Source organism: Rhincodon typus, chromosome 25, assembly GCF_021869965.1.
Source record: "Rhincodon typus isolate 14 chromosome 25, sRhiTyp1.1, whole genome shotgun sequence".
Classification (NCBI taxonomy): Eukaryota; Metazoa; Chordata; class Chondrichthyes; order Orectolobiformes; family Rhincodontidae; genus Rhincodon; species Rhincodon typus.
The window spans coordinates 14,898,321-14,923,007 of NC_063356.1; the positions used below are offsets into that span (position 1 = coordinate 14,898,321).

Sequence of the window (24,687 nt, forward strand, 5' to 3'; positions counted from 1 at the left end):
CATCAGAGGAGCAGGAAAGCTTTCCTGCTCCTCTGATGCTGCTTGGCCTGCTGTGTTCATCCAGCTCTACACCTTGTTATCTCAGATTCTCCAGCATCAGCAGTTCCTACTATCTCTAGAAGAGGAAGAACACTCTTTTAACAATAGATCAATATCGTCAAAGCAGTTTTTAAAATCTCCATTATCAATCTTTATTGACAAATAAAGTTATCTTAGTGACCTATACGGATTTCAGCTGTTACTGAATTGTAATTTGAAAACTCATGGCCTTTGTGAGAAACTGTGAAGATAGATTTGTAACACATACTTTGGTTATAAAACTTTGCTGATTGTCATATCCAACCCATTGATTGTCGTTGAATGCATATGGAACCAGCTGGTCATCAATCACGTCTGAAGTAGCAACTCTCAAAAATGTACAAATCTGTCAATCAAAATCAATAAATATTTTCAACATATCAAACAAATGAATTTTTTTTCATAGTTTAAATTCCATTTTTAGTCATCAGTTAGTTAATTCCCATTGTTAATTCATAAAAGGTATTTAATTAAAACAACAGGTAATACAAAACTTTAAAGGGATATTAAATATTAAATTAATACGGTATTATCTCTTTAATTCTGACTGAATGTCATGCCAGAAGGCAGGAAGAGAGATTCTAAATTGTTTTATAAATTGTTATTTTTTTTTATCTTGTTTATACTTTAAAATTGACTCTTGTTGAGTTTAAAATGACTGATATCAAACACAATGGGCTAATTAGTGGCTTTTCAAAAATTTCAAGCAGTAATGAGTAAAAAATCTAGCTCAACAACTCTCTGGAATGTCACACTTCCCATTTGTATGAACATTACAGTTCAGCCTGTTGTAAGTGCACTTTACCTTTAAAAGAGTTCACCTTTAAGAACTCCATGCGCTGTACGCATTCAATGTAACAATACTACCTGCCAGTTACTCTGCTTTGGTTTGCAAGCTGCAAACACAGAAATCTATAATGCCTGATTCAGAACTTGTAATATGGTTTACTGTTTCAAATAAACTAAACCATGAAGTTAATCAATAACTGATAAGTGTACATTATTAGACAATTATCACTAAAATGTCATGATAAACAGTGGTGTAAGAGATTATGCTGATGAGACCTACCATGCTTGACCAGTTAGCAAGCAATTTAATCTCCAGACCTAAATAATGCTGCAGTGCTTATGATAACCCTCATTGTCTTCATCCATTGCAAAGTTGGAGAGTGTTGAAAACACAGTTTGCTGGCAAGTAGACAAATCCCTAGTGAGAGATGAGGTTACCTAACTTAATACAGTCTACTGATTCCCTTACATGCTAGATTGTAGTAAACAGAGAAAAGGCAGAATGTCCACAAAATTCCTACCTTCCCCATAATTGTCTGTGTATTTGTTTTGGAAAATCAGAAGTATGGGTATGGTTAAGAAATTAAAAATATAAAATTATGTACCAGGCTTTGTAGCTAAAATCGTTTGGGTTTGGCTTTGTCAGTGATCTGGCTCACAAACTAGTTTTCATGGCACAGGACTGAAGAAATAATGAAAGTTGAAACTCTCAGGCATGATTGAGAGATTCCATGTTCTTGTACTTTCTGCCATTCAATAAGACATTAAGTGAAATGTCCACCTTGCTCTATTGATAATGATCATGTGACAAAGTTTGGACAACAACAGGGAGTCACTGTGACTCATAGCCTAACACTCCAATCAGCAACACCAATGGTCCTGATTAGGCAGCCATGTGTAGAATTACTGGATCTTCCCAAATCTTGATTCTCCCAGCAGAATGGTGCCCTGGCTTCTCAGTCTGTTTTTTATATGAGGTTTTAAAATTTTGAGAGGGACGGCACCTTTTTTTATGATGCACCCACACTCTCTCGTACCTGAGAAAGCACCCTATGCTTCTTCAGTGCTGGAAAGCTTCCTATTGGCCTTCCACCTTGAGAGCTGGATTACCATCCTGATTGGATTGTCCACCAACTGGCCAACTGGGTAAATCACAGTGGAGGCTCTGATTCCAGTTCAATATTGATGCTGGGATTCTGAAACCTGTGGTGAAATTCCTGGCCTATTCAATTTAATCATGAACAATTTCTACAAAATATATGTTTTACAGAATTTATCATGTAATAAATGAATAACTCTCTTAGCATAATTACCTCATAGTAGGCCCAGAATCCAGCCTCCCTGGTTATTTGGCCTGGTTGGCCAGCCCCACTTACTGGAACACCAACACCTGTTTGGGAGGTGCTCAGGGTGAAACTACGTCCGTAGGTTGGGAATCCAACAATTAAATTCTCTGCTGGGATACCACCATCTCTCCAGTACTTCATTGCAAAGTCCTGCAATTTGATAATTTGACAGCCTTATTGAAATTCTACAAATGAAAATGGTTTGCTAAGACATGCAAACCCAAGGGGAATCCGGTGACCCTTCCTCAGATCTGAGGAAGGGTCACCGGACCCGAAACGTTAACTCTGATTTTTTTCTTCACAGATGCTGCCAGACCTGCTGAGCTTTTCCAGTAACTTCTGTTTTTGTTCCTGATTTACAGCATCCGCAGTTCTTTCAGTTTTTATACGGTGGTAATTTCGCTATCTTAGTGCTCCAGAATGCCCAGGCCGGTGCTCTTGGGATATAAGTTCAAACCGCACAACTGCAGCTGGTGAAATTTCAATTCAATTTTTTAAAAAGCTGTCCTAATGGTAATTGTTGGCAATTGTCATAAAAACCCATCAGCTTCACTAATGTTCTATAGGGAAGGAAATCTGGACTGGCCTACGCATGTGTCTGGACCCATACAATGTGGTTGACTCTTGTCTGGCAACTAAGGGTGGACTACCTGGTGACATGTATTAAAAAGAAAAGGAAAAAATTGCAAGTGAGAATGAAATCTAATTTCACATACTTACAACATTAAAGTAAATAAATTTTCCTTCATCAGTGGACCCACGGTAGAGAGGGCTATTGTGACCAGTAACGTTCTCCCAAGCCCCATGAAAGTCATACGTCATCACACAGATAAAATCTATGTATCTGTTGAAAAGAAAAACAGGATGTGGCTGCTGAATATTATTGTTGTCATGATAAACAAGGAAATGGTCAGTCTGCCCAGAGAGAGGTCTCGGAGTTTTTAAATGATGCACTTGGAGGCATGGTGGAAGTGAACTGGAGGAGAGATGTTACAGTTCCAAGAGGACCAGAAATACTCTTTGAAAGGAGTGGTCAAAAATGACCAGATAAGTCAGCTCCTAGTTATTCACTTAGAAGAACCCAGTGACAATGCCACAATAGCCTCATGTGGGTGCTCAAGGCCAGTGAATGTAACCTCAGTTGCAACAACTTAACACATCAATGCATCCTCCCAGACTGTTTAATGCATCAGACCTCCAATGCTGACCCATCATCAGTCCCCATGGCACTCAGGAGTTATGCAGATACACATCATCCATTGTCACAGATTTTACTCAACTCCTGCTGCTTGCTCATGACTCGAATTATTCTGCCATGGTCATCACATCTGCCAAATGCACTGATGTGCTGTTTTGCCTTGTTACTTGCAGGACTGAAGAAGTAAACGAGCCAGATAAAGCAAGGGGTCATAAAGCTTGAATCTGGAGAAGATGGCTCTGCGTACCATTGGGGTGACTGCAATGGAGACTGTATCTTTGCTCAGAATATTATGAATTATGGCACATTCCACTTGTTTGCTGCTTCGCAACTTTACCTTCGTCCTGTTATCTGTTGTGAGGAACAAGTTACAGATTGAGAGCTCATGAACTTTTTTTCCTTTCAAACTCTGCCTCCTCACCCCCAACTTTTATCTTCTAATTTTCTGCTTTCAGACAGCCAAGAACTGCTGCATGTGTAACCATTGCAACTGGCAGAGGAGGAGGAGAGACAGCTACACATTTATGATGGTGAAAAGGCTCAGTCAGTTGATCTGACACTCATTGTCACCAGCTTCAGGTACTGGCACTTTCCTGGTACCCCAGTTACCTCAGGGACAAGAATAGAGTTGGGATCTACTCATGGTGACTCACTCTGAAAATGCAGACTGTAGCCGTGCCAGGGTAAAAGATGGCTCATGTAACAGCTCGCCAGAGAACAAAGTCACAAATAGATTCAAACCGGGCAGCAGGCAGGGTAATAGTTGTCTAACCTCTCGGGGAGCGTCCTCTCACTGTCAAGGGGAATTGTGGACTCAGGCTGTTACTTGGAAGAAGTCTATCTTAGCATATTGAAAACTAACATCTTCAAACTGGTCAACTGTTTTTCAGTAGGGAAAGGAGACTCCTTTAATTAGCTTATTCCGAATATAATGTCTGATATGTATTGAAAGCTTTTCCCAAAGCCTGTGACTTTCAATCTTTCTGCAAGTTGCACTTACCTTGAAATTTCAGCTACTTCATATCCGGCATCAATGGTGTCTTTACCAGCACCAACTGCAGCTGTAAGCAAGAGTCTCTCCTTTCCAGAAGACTCTCCCTCTGTTCTGAAAGCTTCCTGCAATTCCTGCAAATGATGAGTGCACTTTGATTTCTAATGATGATAGACATTATTCAAAATATAGACTACTGTAGACAAAGCTCCTATGCTATGCTGTTTCCCTTGAACTGCGTCATTGACTTCAGCGATATCTGTGCACTCCTTTGTGATTCTGGTTTAAACTAAATACACTAAGATCATTCTTCAGTGCTGGTCTTTCAGCCATTTCCATGCAGGTGTGATCGTGACTGGCATTGGGAATGCATTTAAAATAGAAAATGCTGAGAAAACCCAGTAGGTCTGGTGGAACACAAGAACCTTGGAACTGAAAAAAAGATAGGTGCGGGAATAGACCATATGTTTTTGACCCTGCATTGGCAATCTCTTGGTTGAACAGTTCTTGGTGTCATCTTTGTTTACTTGTCAGCTCCCATAGCCCTTGACTGCCCTATAGTACAAGAATCTCAGTCTTGCATATATAGTTTAGTTTCAAAGGCTCTCTGTAAGAAGAAAGTATTCTCATCTTTGCCTCATGTGGGTGAGTCCATCTTCGAAAACTATGCCTTTAGTTCTACAATCCGCCCCCTTTCCTGTGAGATTTCTAATGAAAGATCTTTGATCTGGAGTGTTATGTCTCTCTCTCTCTCCACAGATTCTGCAAGAGCTGATGAGGGTTTCCAGTATTTTTATTTCAGTTTTCCAGCAGTTGCAATACTTTGCACTTGGGAATGAATTAGTGGTTTCAGGGTTTCCCAGCTCATTTATGGTTGCTATGGATTTTTTTCCACTATCTAAAGGTGAAATATAATCTTATCTGAAAGGAAAGAAACGCTAGAGATTTTGTTGCTCAAATAGCTGTTCTCTGTAAAATTAGACCTTAAAAATTAGACCTATCACCTTGACAAAGACTGTAAAACGTTGTTTATCTTCCAGTGGACTGTCTCTGGAGCCAGGATACTCCCAGTCCAAGTCCAAACCATCAAATCTATGGTTCCGAAGAAAACTGATTGCAGAATTGATGAACGTTGTCCGAGCTTCATCTGTAGCCACTACGTTTGTAAATCTAATCAGAGAAATAGATTGGACATGAGGAAAATATTAAGTGAGTAAATCTCCTTTGGAGAACTGATGGTGTATTTATTTCAAACTAGTACCACTGTTTTGAACACTTAACATGCTCATACTGAGCTGTATGGTTTAAAATTTAATTCCTGCAATTTTTAAGAACAGCACAGAAAAATATAAGATCAAAGCTTCATTTAGGAACATTTTTCTCTGTTATAACTTTTCTGTTACTTATTCTGCTTAACATACAGGTCCCATGTCTATTGTTTATTTTGGCTAACGTCTCTCGGTAAATCACAAGAGGTTCAAACAACAACAAACGCCCAGAAAAAAAATGCAGAGACATTGGAACTAGAAAATGCTCCTAATTCCAATCTCTCTGCCTCATGACCTTACCTGCTCTGGACAATCATAAAACAACCTTAAAGTTAATTTCCCTCATTTACAATTTACGTTTTGAGCTGGTGAAGCCAGAGTCTATAGGTGCGAGGCGAGAAAAGCACAGCAGGTCAGACAGCATCAGAGGAGCAGGAAAGACAATGTTTCAGGCCAAAACCCTTCGTCAGGACGAGGCGGGGAGCCCAGAAATAAATAGAAGGAGCGGTGTGGCGTGGGGGTAAATGTAGGAGAGATGGTGATAGGTGGATGCAGGTAGGGGTTTATTGTGATTGGTCCATGAGAAGGGTGGAGCAGATAGGTGAGTAGGAAGCTGGATAGGTTAGGTCAGGTCAGGAGGGGGAGGCTAGATATGGGATAAGGCTGGGGGTGGAGGGATTTTGAACCTGGCGAAGTCAACGTTAAGCCTTTGGGCTGTAAGCTTCCAAGGTGTAGTATCAGGTGTTGTTTCTCTAGTTTACATTTGGCCTCACTCTGACAGTGGAGGAGGCCATGGATGGACATGTCGTCAGGGGAGTGGGAGGGGGAGTTAAAATGGATGGCAACCGGAAGGTTGGGTTGGTTGATGCATGGCAGAGCACAGATGCTCCGCAAAGCAGTCCCTGAGTGGTCTTTGTAGGATTTATGGAACAGTCCCACTTCCACAACTATACCGGCACCATCCCTCACCTCTTTCTCCACTATATTGATGACTGCATTGGTGCAAGGAGCTCAAACAGTTCATCAACTTTGCCAACACCTTCCACTCTGCCCTCAAATTCACCTGGACTATTTCTGACACCTTCCTCCCCTTCCTGGACTTCTCTGTCTCCATCTCTGGAAACCAACTCACCACCAACATCCATGTCAAACCCACTGAATCCCACAACTACCTCAACTGCACCTCCTCCCACCCACCCTCTACAAAAATACTATACCATACTCCCAATTCCTCCGACTCTGCAGCATCTGCTCCCAGGATGAGGCATTCCACTCCAGGACATCCCAGATATCCTCCTACTTTAGGGACCATGATTTCCCCTCCTCTGTAAGTAAGGATGCCCTCAACCCGATCTCCTCTACTTCAAACACTTCCGTCCTCAAACCCCCCTCCCCCAAAAGCAGAAAGTCCTCACGTACCACCTTACTAACCTCTGGATCTAACGCATCATCCTCTGACATTTCTGCCACCTACAATCAGACCCCACCACCCAAAAGATATTTTCCTCCCCACCCCTGTCAGCTTTCTGCAGGGACTGGTCATTCTGTGACTCCCTCGTCAACTGTACGCTCCCCACCAATTCCTCCACTGCACCCGGTACCTTTCCCTGCAACTGCAAGAGGTGCAACACCTGCCCCTACACCTCCCCTCGCACCTCTGTCCAAGGCCCCAAACAATCCTTCCAGATCCAGCAGAGATTCACCTGCACTTCATCCAACCTTATCTATTGCATCCACTGCTCCTGATGTGGTCACTTCTACACTGGGGAGACCAAATGTAGACTTGGGGACAGGTTTGTGGAGCATCTGTGCTCTGCATGCATCAACCAACCTGACCTACCAGTTACCATCCATTTTAATTCCCCCTCCCACTCCCCTGATGACATGTCCATCCTTGGCCTCCTCCACTGTCAGAGTGAGGCTAAACATAAACCGGAGAAACAACAGCTGAAATTTTGCCTTTGAATCTTACAGCCCAATGGCCTTAACTTTGACTTCACCAGTTTCAAAATCCCTCAATCCCTGCCCCACCCAATCCCACGTCCAGCCCTCCCCCTTCTGACCTGACCTAACCTGCCCATCTTCCTACTCACCTATCTGCTCCACCCTTCCCATGGACCAATCACAATAATACCCAAGCTGCGTCCACCTATCATCATCTCTCCTACCTTTTTCCCTGTCCAGCTCTTCCCTCTATTTATTTCTGGGCTCCCCTCCAGCTCCCCAGCCCTGACAAATGGTTTTGGCCCCAACAATTGACTTTTCTGCTCTTCTGATGCTGTCTGACCTGCTGTGCTTTTCCAGCCTCACACCTACAGACGCTGGCTTCCAGTATCTGCAGTCCTTATCGTCTCTGAGCTGGTGAAGTTAAATGCTTTTTATAACGTTTAGTGATTCACTGAGTGTTTTTAAATCAAACTAGCTCTAACTCACAAAGAAAGCCTACCTTTCCAAACTGATCATTATTTTAAGCAGTGTAGGCACCATGGGCAGAACTTTTTCAGACACACAATGGCGTGGGCATGGGGAGAACGTTGAGAAAATGGGGTGAGGTGACCAGTGACAACATCAAAAGCAAACGTTGTCTCAAAGCCCAGCTAAATGTTGAACATCAATGTGGACTTCCCACCACTGAGCAGCAAGAAGACTACTTACAATTATTATCATGCATTTATATCTCATCACAACCTAATCCTGCCTCCTTAATATGTAACACACTGTTCTTTAACCCACTAGATAAAAAATAGATGAAGACTATTCTTGACAAGGAAGTCAGAGTGGTTATCCAGTGAATTCAGTTTACTGTTACCTCCTTCAGCTCTCCATCAAAGACCAGCATCTCAGGGCATGCTCCACTGGCAGGAGCTGCGTGCATCCCACATCTACGGTTTTTGGCACTCAGCACTAATAAGCCTCACGGCATCATCATGGCTCATCTCCTCTCCATTTACAAGATGGTTTTGTACTTCAATGTTGCATATTTTTCCTTCGCAATGCTGTTGTCAAGATACTTTACAGACAGAGACATGCTCCCATCTCATGGATGTGACCAGGCTGCAGCTCAAGACTCCTTGCCTGCTCTCTTAATGCTCCTTCCTTATGCATCTGATAGCATGCACACAGCAGAGACCCTGCCTATTTGGTCTTTGTCTGTCCAGTTACAGCTTATATACTTACAGTAATTCTGCCTTGTCTTGTCTTGCATTTTAATCTCGACACAAAAACAGGCAGCTTATTGTGGTTGCCAGCAATCATGTTGCTATATATCACCATACTATGTCATTCTCACACCAACACCATCTTCCAGCAACTGTGTGGCAAACACACTGCATGTGTACCAACCAAATGGGCATATGTCAAAGTGTAATGAGTCAAATCTAACCTGAGTGTACTAGATTCCCAGCAGCATTAAACAATCTCTCTCTACCCTGTCAAGCACCTTCGTAATTTCATATGTTTCAATGAGGTCATTTGTCATGCTTCTAAACTCCAGTGGGTATCAACCCAATTTATTCAGCTTTCTATCATAGGATAACATTGTCCTCCCAGGGATGAATGTAGCAAATATTTGCTGGACAGTCTCTGAGACAAATATATCCTTCCTTAACTATGATGTAGAGGTATTGGTGTTGGACTGGGGTGGACAAAGACAGAAGTCTCACGACACCAGGTTATAATCCAATAGGTTTATTTGAAATCACAAGCTCTCATCACCTGTTGAAGGTGCAGCGCTCCAAAAGCTTGTGATTTCAAATAAGCCTATTGGATAATAACTGGTGTCGTGAGACTTCTGTCTTTGTCCACCCCAGTCCAACACCAATACCTCTACATCTCGTCACCTGTTGAAGGTGAAGCACTCCAAAAGCTTGGGATTTCAAATAAGCCTGTTGGACTATAACCTGGTGTCCTGTGACTTCTTCCTTAACTATGGAGACCAAAACTACACAGAAAGTAAAACTGGAAATCAGGAATTGCAGTCTCAGACAAGACCTCTTTACTTGGGCTTGTCAATAGAAAAAAGTAATTGAACGGTGACACAGGTTCCAATCATTAATGGTAAAGTTTGGACTGGTGCAAGGTAATTCCTCTTCTCATGCAGAATGTCAAGCTATAGAATAAGCTCTCCTAGAAGAGAAAAGAAAGAAAGGTCTTCCATTGACAGCGTACCTTTCATATTCTCAGGATAGTTTAAAGAACTTTTTTTTAACTGGAGTCACTGTTTTAGCTTAACGTATGCCAGACATGAATTAAAATTATTTAAGCAGCGATCAGTAGCTCCAATGGGGGATTGAAGGCCTTTCTGTGAGAAAATACAACAAATGACTTTCCTTATCATTAACAATCTTGAGCGGCTGTGAAATGTAGAGAGGTATGTGGGGAATGTTCTCTATTAAGTAACTGGAATATCATTCAGGACAGATGATTCACTCTTACCATCCACATAATCATTGACAAATGATTTACTCACATCATTGATGATTGAACACCTACAATATTTCATCATAATCTTTGGAGTATTTCAACAAACTTCAATGATTTACAGACACTACAGAGCCAATGTCATATATTTAAACTCTTTGCAAATAGATTCATACAGCACAGAATAGACCCTTCGGCCCATTTGAGTCTGCACTGACATAACTACCACTAAAAGTGCACAAATCCCAATTGCCTGCACTTGTCCCATGAGCTAAAGTTGATACATTGTTGAGCTTTCTGATTAGCATCAATCTATGTTTCTCAGCATCTAATTGACAAATCTGTTAGGAAAGATGGAATTCCTTAAGCTTGGTACATGTTGACACAGTCTTTACTCATAATTGTAAATTTCCAGCTTAACTTCAATAGCCATTTGGAGAAATACTGACATTATCAGTTGTCAATTCTCAAACATTACTTTTAGACTTTCACTATTTTGTGAGCATTAAAATGCGATCATTATTACCTGGTGGTACCAAAATTCCAACCTCCAATAGCTAAAAGGGTTTTCAGATTATTATTTCTATTAAGAGAAAGAATACAAAGCTGTGATTTTCAGGATTTCCGTAAGGTATGTTATATGATCATTACACTTCTCTGTCATGATGATTACGCAACAGTTCTAGTAGTTATCACAGTCACAACATTTTAAAGTAGTGCAATGTGAGAAAACTGAGTTTTAAAATGCATCTAAGATTTGTATGTCTGAACAGGAGTAGGCCATTCAGCACCTTGAGTCTGTTCCACCATTCAATGAATCATGGTTAATTTGTGACCTAACTGTGCATTCCTGTCTTTGGCCCACATCCCCTTAATACCTTTTCTCAACAGAAATGTGTCTACCTCAAATTTAAAACTAACAACTGATCTAGCATCAACTGCCTTTTGTAGCAAATGCAACTCAGAGGGAATGATGTGGCTTACCTAATTTTCAGATCATTGAATCTCTTGAACATGGGCTCATCATTCCATTCATAGGTAGTGAGTTCATTGTTTGCCAAGCTGCCAAAGGCATAAATCAGGTGGGTGCACAGGCAGGGGTCAACATTTTCTGGGAAGAATTTACCACCTTCTGGTCTGTACTGAGCCCAGTTTGTGTAGTAACAAACTAGTTTGTAGGAGGAGACTAAAGTGTGAAGAAAATGTTGCAGTTATTTCAAGTATTAAAGCCGATAATGTGGCAAATCTGTAAAAGGAAGACATACGATAAACTTTGCCGTATCCTAGGTCAGAACAAATATTTAATGGGCTTGTAAGAGGACTATTACTTTTGTTTCCAGGAGAACCCTTGCATTTAACTTAAAAGTAAACTGCCTTCAGTGCTTCTGCAGCAGATCTATGTGAAATAAATTAAAATTAATTTGCATGTTTTAATTTGTAACTAAGCTGAAAGAAATTTAGTTTTAAGCTTATTTCTGTCTCTGGATAGAATGGACAGAAACGGACACAGCTGTTAACCTTGTATGATGGGGGCGTGTAGCTGATGATTAGAAAGAAATGTTTGAGAGCTGGGAAAGTCACTGAGCCATGTAAACCTGTCACTTTCAGACAAGACAAGCTCAGCTTCATACCTTACACACATTTAATTGTTACTTAATTCCACTTACTGCCTCCACTTTAATGGGTTTGTCTGTCATTTATTTCACAATTTGATCATGCTTTGAGTGAAAAAGTTCAGTCAAGAGTTCACTTCTTAATGCAAACATCCTTAACTAAAACCTTTGGCTCTAAGTTTTTGAAACTTTCATTAGAGTGAATAATATGCTTGGACTAATTTTGTCACTCATGTCAAACCTTGCAAACTCCAATTAGACCACAGAAAGCTAGTCAGATTTCCAGAGACGGTCCCTCTGTGTTGCCTTGCATCACCCTCGCTGTTTCTGTCGACACACTTTCAAGTACAAAACTTTAATTCTTCTTTATCCTCACTAGTTCTCAGTGCTTCTATGTTTAAATAAACCAATCTGGCAGATAACCTCCTGGATCTATCTTAAAATAAAAGAAATTAGATTTTTAAAAATATTTTAAATAGAAAACAATTTTATAATTAAATGATTTTATAATAATTTTAAATTAATTATTGAAACTGGGATGAATCCCAGTAAGCTGGTGAAATGAATGCCAAATACTGACTGGACTGGTGAAAAATAACTTCAAAATCTATTTTGAGTCTTTCATGAGGCAATATTAAATGTAAACAGTCCTGATTTGCTGAGGGTGGCTTTTGAACTGATCAGTGAATATGATGCTTCCAACGAGGAAGAGAGAAATAGAACAAGGGATAGGGTTTCTGCATTGCCTGCAATTGTATACAAAATAATACTTTTTCACAAAGAATTTTTGTGCAAATTTATGAACAAATGTATTTGCGTAATCCTGAACACAAAAGTTTGTAGATTAGTAAAATTAAACAGTGTTTTAAAATATAACTTTTTAACATCAATATTTTGATTTTAAAATATTCCTTGATATATTCCAGATTGATAACTTGAAGCGATGTGTTTAATACAAGTGAAAATGGATTTGTCACATTACAGCTCTTTTAGTCACAGTCACCTTCATTTTCGACTATGTTTTAAATTCTTAAAAGTGACCTGTAAAAAATCTGCAGAACGATACTTACTAGTTACATGGGGCTACAGTAGTCAGTTTCTTACCAAATTAAATCTAGATTCAGGGGTTTTCAAAAGTGCCCTTGCTACCATTAAATTTTCAGAGCCTCCATAAATGTAATTTACACATATTCCCCATTATGAATATTTAATGCTAAACCATGGCAAATCTGCTGGATTAGGCCAGATTTGAGCACAAGATTATTTATAAACTTGTAGAAATGATCATGGAACTTGTTTGGACTTATCATTACTTGATCTTTGGCACTAGTTAAGTTGATTTCCGCTGAATTTCAGTGACGAAGACATTACAGTCAGGGGAAGCTCTAGACATCAGTAAAACTCACTCATCCAGTAAGTATGGGGTTGACCTTTTTTTATGCTGTTTAGGTAAACTAAGGGGGTAATTCTGACTTCAGAGAATGGCATAAATCGATTGATTGATTGATTGATTTATTGTCACGTTTACCGAAGTACAGTGAAAAGTTTTGCTTACGAGCAGTACAGGCATATCATAGTAAGCATGTACAGATCAAAAAGACTTAGACAGAGGCATACAGGTTACATTGCACAGGGTGTGCGCTAGGCGAGCTCAATGTTAGCAAGACCAGCATTATTTGAGGCTAGAGAGTCCATTTATCAGTCTTATAACGGCTGGGAAGACGCTATTCCTGAACTTGCTCATGCATGTGTTCAGGCTTCTGTATCTTCTGCCTAATGGGAGAGGTTGGAGGAGATCATTACTGGGGTACGACGGGTCTTTGGTGATGTTGGCAGCCCTTCCATGGCAGCAAACCGTGTAAATGCAATGTATGGTGGAAGGTTTACTTCCATGATGGAGTGGGCTGTGCACACCACCTTCCGTAGTTTCTTACGATCCTGGGCAGAGCAGTTGCCATATCAGGCTATTATGCACCCAGACAGTGTGCTTTCAGTGGTACATCTGTTGAAGTTGGTGAGGGACCTTATGGACATGCCAAATTTCCTGAGCCGCCTGAGGAAGAAGATGCATTGTTGTGCTTTCTTGACTGTCACGTTTACATGGGAAGTCCAGGACAGTCATTGGTTATCGCCACTCCGAGGAACTTGACGCTGTTCACCTTCTCAACCTCAGTTCCATTGATGTAAATGGGAGGGTGTTCTCCTCCTTCCTTTCTGAAGTCAATGGTCAGTTCTTTAGTTTTGCTGACGTTGAAAGAAAGGTTGTTTTTATTTTACCATATCACAAGCCCTCTATCACCATTCTGTATTTTGACTCGTTGTTGTTAGATATCAGTCCCACTGTGGTGGTGTTGTCAGCGAACTTGTAGATGGTGTTCGTTCAGAATTTGGCAACACAATTGTGGGTGTACAGGGAGTACAGTAGGGGGCTGAGGATGTATCCTGGCGGGGGGCACCAGTGTTGAATGTTATTGTGGAGGATGTGCAGTTACCTATCCTTGCTGATTGCAGTCTGTGGGTCAGAAAGCTGAGGATCCTGTTGCAATGGGCAGAGCCGTGACCGAGGTATAGGACTTTTGGAGGTGATAATGGTGTTGAAGGCGGAGCTGTAGTCAATGAGCAGGAGTCTGACGTAGGTGTCTTTGTTGTTCAGATGTTCCAAGGGTGAGTGCAGGGCTAGGGATATGGTATCTGCTGTGGATCGGTAGGCAAATTGGAGGGAATTGAGGCAGGCTGGGAGACTGGAGTTGATATGGGCCATGACCAGCCTCTCGAAGAACTTTGCAATTATTGAGGTCAGAGTCATTGGGAGGTGGTCATTCAGACACACTGCATGTGCTTTCTTAGGGATGGGGATGATGGTAGTCTTCTTGAAGCAGATGGGGACTTTGGCTTGTAGGAGGGAGAGGTTGAAGATTTCAGTGAATACCTCTGCCAGTTGGTCCACACAGGATCTGAGTGCTTGGCCGCGGCCACCGTCCGGGCCCATTGCTTTCCTTGGGTTGACTCCCAGGAAGACCGATCTGACGTCTGTAGTGGTGACTGAGGGAACAGGTGTATCTGGGGCTGTTGGGGCAGATGTCACTGTGCCGCTGGCATTCTGCTTGAATGGAACATAGAAAGCATTGAGCATGTCAGGGAGGGATGTGTCTTTGTCTGCTATCTTGCTCAGCTTCACTTTGTATCCCATAATGTTGTTTAGGCTTTTCCATAGGTGGCTGAAGTCTGTTTGGTAGGTTTAGGCCTCTAACTAGGTCCAGTACTACCTCTTGGCATCACATGGCCTTGCGGAGGTCATATCTGGATTTCTTGTATTGATTTGAATCACCCAACTTTAATGCTGCATCCAAGGTTTACGGTCGGGGAACACTGGGATTGACTCCTTTGGTACACAGCCCTCCATGCATTTGCTAACGAAGTCTGTGATGGTGGTAGCATACTCATCTAGGTTTGTTGCTGAGAACTCGAACACGGATCAGTCCACCGATTCCAATCAGTCCCGGAGGTGGTATTCCACAGCCTTGGGCCAGCACTGTACATCTTTTTTTTTGAAGGATTCTCCTGTTTCAGCTTCTGCTTGTAAGCTGGGAGGAGGAACACAGACAATGGTCTGATTTTCCAAGGTGTGGGCAGGAGATGGAGCCGTAGGTATCTTTGATGGTTGTGTAGCAGTGGTCCAGAATGTTCGGTTCATCGAGTGATATTGATTCAAACATGCTTTAAATATACCTCTCTTGACTTTCATTAACTTCTTTGTCTAAACCAAATTCAAATTATCATACTGACTGGTGGGAGTTGAACTCAAGTTCATTTGGCTTAGTACTGAAGTAAAGTAACCACCACATTACTATTACTTAGCCAGTGAAACCTATCACCGTATATAAACTATAAATATGTTTGACTTACCCAGTGATAATTGTAGAAAGGAGATCACACTCACTAAAATAAAAATAAATATATATTTTTATTTCATATCACATTTGTAGTAAATACCTCCAGGATGTTCAAAGGCACACTGCAAATTGAAATTAATAAATTAATCTGATCATTTCATGATGTAAAATGCTTATCATACTTGCTAAACTACTTTCTCTTCTTTTGGTGTCAATCTCTGTTCAGGTAAACTGACTTGAATTAGAATTACGTTTATTGTCACGTGTACTCAAGTACAGGAGTACAGTGAAAGGTTTATAATGTCATCCCAGCACTGCCATCTTAGGTACGAAGTAGGTACTTAGGTAAAATAGAGATGTAAAGATGTATAACAGAGAAATCAAAAAAATTACTTTACCTTACAACTATTCATTGTATAAGTATAAATTTAAAAAAGAAGTAAAGTTTTAAAAAATTACAGTCTTTCTATAAAGGGCCTGGAGTAGATCAACGCAGCAGATCACTTGCATGTGTTACATAGCCTGGTGATTTGTGAAAATGTAAACAAGCAGAACAGTAAAGAATAATTATCTGAGAATGAGCCAAGGGTGATAAAACCCATCCTATCTGCACAGAACGGAACTTTTAAAAGAATGCTGTGATTGGCAGTCATAAAGTCATGGAGTCATAGTGCTGTAAAGTATGGAAACAGACTCTTTGGTCCAACTTGTCCATGCCAACCGGACATCCTATATTAATCTAGTCCCATTTTCTGGCATTTAGTCCATATCCCTCTAAACCCTTCCGAGTCGTGTACCCATCCAGATGCCTTTTAAATGTTATAGTTCTACCAGCCTGCACCACTTTCTCTGCCAGCTTGTTTCATAAATACACCACCCTCTGCTTGAAGAAGCCCCTTAGGTCTCTTTCAACTCTCTCCCCTCTCACCTTAAACCTATGGCCTCTCGTTTTGGACTCCCCTACCCTGAGAAAAAGACTTTGACTATTCATCCTATCCATACCCCTCATGATTTTATAAGCCTCTGTAAGGTCATCCTTCAGCCTCTGACGCTCCAGGGAAACTAACCCCAGCCTATTCAGCTTCTCCCTATAGCTCAAACCCTCCAACCCTGGCAACATTGTTGTAAATCTTTTCTGAACCCTTTCAAGTTTTACAACATTCAATGACAATGTTTGGATGAGATGGTAAGTTGTGTCAAAGTCTGCATGTTATTGTGCATGCAAATATATATTGAGACTTGGACAATTTTCTCACAGAAACAGTCCTCTGGTTATGTATACAGTGTGGAGCTGGAGGAGCACAGCAGGCCAGGCAGCATCAGAGGAGCAGGAAAGCTGACATTTCGGGTCGGGACTCTTCCTCGGAAAATTTTCATTTCGCTTCAAATAAAGAAAATAGTATTAAAAATATACAATACTAACCACTCCAAAGAAGCTCCTTCCCCATCTGAGTTCTCTGAAGATGTTCACTCACTGGTTTTACCGTCAATGGTGCCTTTGATAGTGTGTGCATGTAATTTTTGGAAGTACCTGTGGAATAAATTATAAGTATGGTAGTAATTCATACAGGAATATTGTCTTAAAGTATGGTAATTGTTTAATTCAGATGGAACAGTATGGGAAGGATGGTGGAGGGGTGTGTGGTATGGGAGCAGTGTATTAAGGCATAAAGGGTATGGACAGGAAAGGAGGGGAGGCATGGAGAGGACGTGTCATGTGAGGCGTAAGGTAATGACATGGAATGGCAGGGAGGAAAATGATATAGGAGGGCAAGAGGAAGGACACCTGGGATTGGTGGGAGTGGGGATAGAAGGACAGCATGGCAGACAGGGGTCAGTGTGGGAGGAAGGATAGGTTGTCATGGGAAATGTAACACTGGCATGGAGATGGAATAGTTTCAGAATAATGGAGTGGTGAACAGGGATAGAATAGGATGATGATGTGGGATAGGAATGAAATAGCGATGGGAAGAATGTGATCCTTATGAGAGAGATTACATGTAAAAGATGGAACGGCATGAGATGGGGATATAAAGCAATATTTTTGCATTAAAGATACTAATTACACTGCAAATGTTTCACAGTCCTCTGCCAGATTTCTGTTGAAAGATTGGTGCATCTGTCTTCTGTCAATTTAATATAAATGTAACAATTTAGGAACATATCAGGCAACTGGATGCAAATTTCAATCATATGATGGTTGTTGCTGCCTAGGAGTGCATTTTTTCTGAGATCTGTATCTGAATGCTTAACAAAATAAGTTAATTGGTAGCTTACCTTGAGGTAAATAAATACAATCTGATCACCATTTGGAGATATGGCTGCAGGATAACAAGGACTGGGTCCTGAAATTGAGAGGTACATGACAAGAAAAATAGGAAGCTGGATAAATATGGAGGGAGGACACAGTTAATCAAGTACAGTGGTTAGAACTAAGATTGACTAAGGAGATATTAGGATATAGAATCAGTTTGGATGAAGTTGTGGAAAAGTAAAAGAAGGAATTCACTGATGGGAGTAGTCTGCAGTGATCACAATTTGAGACAAAGTATCCAGGAAATCTTGGGTGCTTGTGTTACAGGGACATCAATATTCCTGGGCATCTTTAATCTACAGATAACTGGTCAATTCAGATTGACAACAGTCACCCAGATGGATAGTTCATCAAATGTTTTTGTGATAGTTCCTTTGAGTCGCACGTTTTGGAATGAACCAGAGAGAGGGTTTTAATTGAGTCTGTGTTGTGTAATGGGACAGGACTAATGAATGGCCTCTGTGTAAAGGCAGCAGTGACTACAATACGATTAAAATTTACACCCAGTTTGAAAGGGAGAAGATTTATTATAAGGGCCATATTTTAAACAAAAATAAACGCAACTCTGTGTGTATGAAAACTAAGCTAGATGAAGGGATTGATCATTAGAGGCATGGTAGCAGACTTTAAAGGGATATTTCTGAATACTCAAAGCAAGTATGTTCCTGCCATAAAGAAAAATCCTAAAGAGAGAACCACTATCCAGGGTTAAAAAGGAGTTAGGGAAAACATGAAACATAAGAGAAAAGAATATAATTGTGCAAAGACAGGTGGCAGGTCAGATGATTGGTCAGAATATAAAGAACAGCAGAACATGCCTAGAAAGTTAACCAGGAGGAAGAAATTAAAGTATAGAGGAATCTAGCTAGAAGTATAAAAATGGATAGCAAGAGTTTTTACAGGTATTTAAGAAGGATGAGTATAAAATTTGTTTTGGGCCTCAGGAGAGTGCAAATTGGGATTAAATTGTAGATGATAAGGAAATGACAGGTTCAATGAACAACTATTCTGCTTCTGCATTCAATATAGAAAATACAAACAACATTCTAATTAATAACTGTAAATCAGGAACTGGAACAGATAGATGAACTTGGCTTAATTATGATTACAAAGGAAGTGATACTGTGCAAACTGATGAAACTGCAGGTCCTGACAAGCTTTTGGGATGCTATATTTTATTGAAAATGGAATTGAACATAAAAGTAAGGATCTTATTATTTTCTTATTTGCCAGACCACATCTCAAATGCTATTCCTTATTTAAGGATGGCTGTAAATGTGTTAGAGGTGGTTTATTACATTGATAGCTGGAATGAATGGGTTGTTTTATGAGAATAGGAAGGCACATGCAATGTTAGGATTCATTTCAAGAGGACTAGAATACAAAAGCGTAGATGTACTGCTGAGGCTGTATAAGGCTCTGGTTACACTGCATTTGGAATATTGTGAGCAGTTTTCGAGCCTGTATCTAAGGAAGGATGTGCTGGTATTGGCTGGTCCAGAGCAGCTTCACAAGAATGAGCCTGGAATTGAAAGACTTGTCATATGAGGAGTGGTTGAGGATTCTGGGTCTGTGCCTGATGGAGTTTAGAAAGATGAAGGGGGACTTGATTGAAACTTATGGAATACTGAGAGGCCTGGATAGAGTGGATGTGGAGAAGATGTTTCTACTAGTAGGAGAGACTAGGACCCAAGGGCACAACCTCAGAACAAAGGGATGACCCTTTAGAACAAGAAGAGGAGGAATTTCTTCGGCCAGAAGGTAGTTAATCTGTGGAACTCATTGTCTCAGAACACTATGGAGGCCAAATTATTGAGTGTATTTAAGACAGAGATAGATAGGTTCTTGATTGTTAGATGGAAGAAGGATTACAAGAAGATAGGAGAATGGGGTTAAGAAACTTACCAGCTTTGATCAAACGGCAGAGCAGACTCCATGGTCTGAATGGCCTAATTTTGCTCCTATACTTTATGGTTATCGTCTTTTGATAGGTTGGACGGATGGATGTATTTTCACTGAAGTATAGAAGAGTGAGAGGTGACTTGATTGAAGTGTACAGCACCCTGAATGGTCTTGATGGGGGTGATGTGGAAAAGATATCTTCTCTTATGTGTGAATTTAGAACTAGAGAGCGCCGTTTTAAGTTCGGGGCCACCCTTTCAGGACAGAGATTGGGTAATTTCTTTCTCTCAGTGAGTTGTACAACTTTGGAACTTTGCCTCAGGACGCAGTGGAGATGAGTAATTAAATGTTTTAAGAGAGAGGCGATAGATTCCTGCTGGGCCAGAGAATCAGACATTACCATAGGTATTTGGGAATGTGGAATTCAAAACACAAACAGATCAGCCATGATCTTATTGAATGGTGGAACTGGCTCATATGTTTATTGTACGTTCATATGTTTATACCTTAGTTTTCTAAAAAATCCCTGCAGGCAACTCTTCCTGTATGTGTCAAATTTGATTGTATTATATATCCATGCAGTAGTATTTCCTTAAGTTATCAACTGTTTTTTTTTGGCTGAAAAGCTAATGAGGCACAGTTACAAAACCTGGAGTTTCCCACATGCAGCCAATATCACTTCCTAGAGATGTGTTTGTCTGGGATACATGGTGCATCCAGAACTTCACACAAAATGCAGGATGCACATTCCACTTGGCCAAGCTGACTTGCCATCCCTGTAACTTTGCGAACTACGTACCACAATTAGAATAGTAGAAAGCTTACCAGTACTCACCGGTTAGCTTATTCCCTGCACTGAAGTAAGAGCCAACTACCGGAGGTAGGGCCTCATCAAACAGCTGGCTTTTTATCCCTATTGCAGAGTAAGAACTAATCATAATCAGCTCCAGTGAATGAAAAACAGACACCATTATGGTCCCCATTTCAAACTCCTTTCCCCAACTATTCAAATTATCCCTCTCAATGGCAACAGTCTTTTTGCAGCCTTAGTGTCATATTTGACCCCAAGATGATTTTCTGACCACATATACATGCTATCACTAAGAAAGCCTACTTCTACCTCTGCAACATTACTCAGTTTGCTTCAGCTGATCTTCTGTTGAAAACCTTACATCTTTATCTTTAGACTTAACTATTCCAACTTGCTCCTGATTTGTCTCTCACATTTAGTTCTCTTGTGCTCTATGGGTTACATTGTCTCCTGGTCAAGTCATGTCTTGATTGTAAGATATTCTTTCTTGCTGTTAAATCTCTTCTATGGGCCATGTCTCTCCTAATGTCAAAAATTTCATCCAGTCCTACAACTCTCTAGGATATCAACTATGCCTTAATTCTGTCCTCTTGAACTTCTTAATTTGGAATGGTACACCAGTCGAGACTGTGCATTTAGTTGCTGACAATCTAAGTTCTGAAATCCTTTCCTATATCTTGATCTCCTGATCTTGCCTCCTCTTTTAATGAGACTCTTCTAAATTTGTTGAAGTATCAGTTTTGCAATGATATGACTGATAAATTAAGGGTTGATGCTGCACCATACTCAGAACATTTTTGATGTAGTCTGGGTCATTTACATCTGCTTAAAAAAGGCGAAAGAACTTTGGATGCTGTAAATCAGACACAAAAACAGAAATTATTGGAAGAGCTCACCAGGTCTGCGGAAGGGTCACTCAGCCCATAATGTTAACTCTCTCTACAGATGCTGCCAGACCTACAGAGCTTTTCCAGCAATTTCTGTTTTTGGATCTACTTCTGCTGTCAGTCTTAAATCAAAGCAGTTTCGCCATTAGAATCTCTACTGTGAACATGAAACCCATCAGAAAAATCTTAAAATCTTGTAAATGGTAGGCTGCCAGAAAGCAGTATATGTCTTTGTTATAAGTCTCAGGATTTCTTTCAACTAAATACAAGTTGCTTTGATAGCATGCAGCATTTTTAAAGTAGTGGCAAACATTTTGAAGTTGGTCACATGTTTTGTGACATCTTATTGCCAACCATTGGTTAAAATTGTTTAGAAACCTTTGACCTGGTCATCTTGACCCACTAGAACAGCATCACCTTTTTTTTAGTGTTGAGCATTTAGATTTTCCTTCAAACTTCCAGGTACTTACTTTCTCTCCTTCCTCTAGGTACTGGCAAAAAGGTATGTATATTCACAGCTGAAGTTCCAAATGACTTGTTATGTTCCATTTTCACGTGTCATATTCAGAACCATTATTGAGTCATCCATCTATTGTGAGGTGGGGGGAGGGAGTGGAAGAGGGGGCCATGGCTGCTTTGTTAAAGCTGTTGTTCAGTAATTGAACAGCGTGCGCTATTTTAGAACATTTCATATTTCAAATAATACAATTCTACGAAGTTGTGAGCAGCTTAGGTTTAATGTTAAAAATAAGACTCTAATGTGGGGACCCTATTACGATGATAACCAGGTCAAAAGCATTCGGATCAGATCAAATTTTGTTGGTTGTGTAACGTGCTTGGACCTGTTGAGGTGCTGAAGAATATTTACAGAGTCTGCTGAAGTAAGGAAAACATTAACTTTATTTTAAAAAGATCTTAATGTTGCTTCGTTTGCTATGATTGCAGTGAAAGATGGCAAGGTCAAATGACATTACATCTGTCGTCAAAAAGATATTTTCCAATCAAACAGTTCAGAGTGTTATTCCTACCAGTAGACCAAGTGTGATTTGAACTCTGCTTCCCTACCCTAGAGGTAGGGACAATACCTTGTGCCACAAGATCTCTCTGTGACAATGTATTTGGGGTCCAATGAGTATATCACATAATCAGCCTTAACCCTGTTTATGTGGGTGTTGTCCATCAGAGCCGTTAATGACTTTGTGTTTGAGTTCATTCAGAAGACTTTGATTTTCCTACTGCGAAGGCCTTGAAGGCCACATAAAATCCCCTCCAAGGAATGTAATTCACGCAGACCAACCAATGACCTATTATATCTTGTTAAACTATTGAAGCAAATATATCTCAATCTATTTCACCAGATTGCAAGTTCAAGTCTTGCCCCGGTTGCTATGCCGTCAGGGCAGCTTGGCCCCTAGTTACTCTCTCAGTAGTTCTCACTTTGAATGCCAGGAGGAGCCAGTTGAGTCTGTAAGTTCAGTCATATCCCACAGAATGGTGAGTGCAATACTGGACACTGCAAGAAAATTCCGTAAAGTGTGAATAACATGGTTTCTTTCACTATGAATGTAATGCCCTTAACTCACCTGCAACCATTGATGCTTGCTGACTGTGGCCTGCCAGTACTTTAACTCTCAACAAATAATGATGCTGATGAACCCCAGTGTTTGTGTAGGAAAGTTGTGGCCTTGATTTAGAGGTCTCCTGTCTACCCAGGAGGACTTTTTGCAGCCCACATGTACCCGCTGCATTGTCAGCTGATGTGAGGTTTCACTGCAGAAAGTCATCCCTCATCGCATGATTCCCTTGCACCACCAGCTATTTTAAACCAGCAACAAAGAAGAAAGCAGAAGTGGAATACAAGTTCTGGTTCTGTCATCATGATTGACATGCCATAGTTAAAATTCCACTTAACAACTATCTGCATTATTCATGTAAAATTTAATCTCACTGTTACTTCAATCCAATAGTATATTCCTTTTAACTAAGTGACAATCACACTGTTCCCAATTGAACTCATCTTCCGTGTCTTGTGTAGAAATATTATAAAGTATTGGAATTACTTGCCAAGCAATCTCAACTGCAGCACATTGACAAACTGCTTTAGTTTTACTCCTGTGATGGGGTATATGTATTAATCTTTGAATCTCTCCAAGACAGAAGACAGTGCCACAGAAACTGTCACAAACAGGGTTAAAGCTGATTGTATGATATGCTCATGACCCAGAATACATGATTACGGGAGATGTCTTGTGGCACCACTAGGCTAGGGAAGTTGGACCCACATGAGGACAGTAACAAATTTGCCCTTTAGGCAAATTCCATCACACCCATAGTTACTTCTCCCTTCAACCCCACCCTCTGTCTCCTCTTGGATTTTTCTACCACACCTCCATGCCCCGGCTCCATCTACACTGCCACCACCACTGACTCACCCTTGCTGGTGCCAAGCCTCCATTATGGCTGCAATTCCCCTGCTCTAACATACACAAGCAGACAGAGGAGCAGCAGGCAGGTATGAGGGAAGCAATGGCCCTCATAGCACAGAAACTGCAGGATTGCAGCGATACCATGGGGAGCCTGTTGCAACTTTCTGGCTGTCTCCATGGATAAGTTGCAGCTGCTGTGGAGACCCAGGTACTGCAGGATCAGAGTCTGTTGGCTAAGTGATCAGACAAACACTGCATTGCTCTGTTGACAAGGGGACCAGCAACCTTGAGCTCTCTCCGAGTGTCTCTTCCTCATCAGGTGACAAAGTGGTGCCAGTAGACACCCAACTAGAGGGGGAGCCATATCCAGGCCATATGCAAGGCTCCTTTCAAGACACTCCAGAGGTGGCTGGGTTTCCTCCTGCCTGCCATCCTCTTCTCTGTGAGAGACCAGGTCATGGAGGGTGCACCTGCCCCTGGGACATGCATATATATATACAATCATGGAGTCACAAAGCACAGAAACAGGTTGGGCCATTAAGTATATACAAAGCTGAGGTAGATTTTTAATCAGTAAGGACATCAAGAATTGTGGGGTTAAGGCAGGAAAGGAGAGTTCAGAATGATCAGGTGAGTCATGATCTCATTAAATGCCAGAGCAGACGTGTTGGATTGAATGGCCTATCTTTGCCCCTATGACTTACGGTCTTATGGTCTTAAACGGGAACCAGTAAAATCCAAAATTCCAAAAA

The 24,687-nt window shown here is 40.9% G+C and overlaps 1 protein-coding gene across 1 annotated transcript in view; it reads right to left on the reverse strand.

The window, feature by feature from the left end:
• LOC109936765 (acidic mammalian chitinase-like) overlaps nt 1-17,043 on the reverse strand; it is a 22,931-nt gene extending 5,888 nt beyond the window's left edge. The window contains exons 1-10 of the mRNA XM_048611823.1: nt 17,019-17,043; nt 15,609-15,641; nt 11,074-11,275; nt 10,616-10,672; nt 5,407-5,572; nt 4,412-4,536; nt 2,934-3,057; nt 2,181-2,363; nt 308-424; nt 111-189 (exon numbers count right to left, since the gene is read on the reverse strand). Coding sequence (XP_048467780.1) covers nt 111-189; nt 308-424; nt 2,181-2,363; nt 2,934-3,057; nt 4,412-4,536; nt 5,407-5,572; nt 10,616-10,672; nt 11,074-11,275; nt 15,609-15,641; nt 17,019-17,043 — 1,111 coding nt within the window. The remainder of the gene's footprint in view (nt 1-110; nt 190-307; nt 425-2,180; nt 2,364-2,933; nt 3,058-4,411; nt 4,537-5,406; nt 5,573-10,615; nt 10,673-11,073; nt 11,276-15,608; nt 15,642-17,018) is intronic.
• Between the last annotated feature and the right edge of the window lie 7,644 nt (nt 17,044-24,687).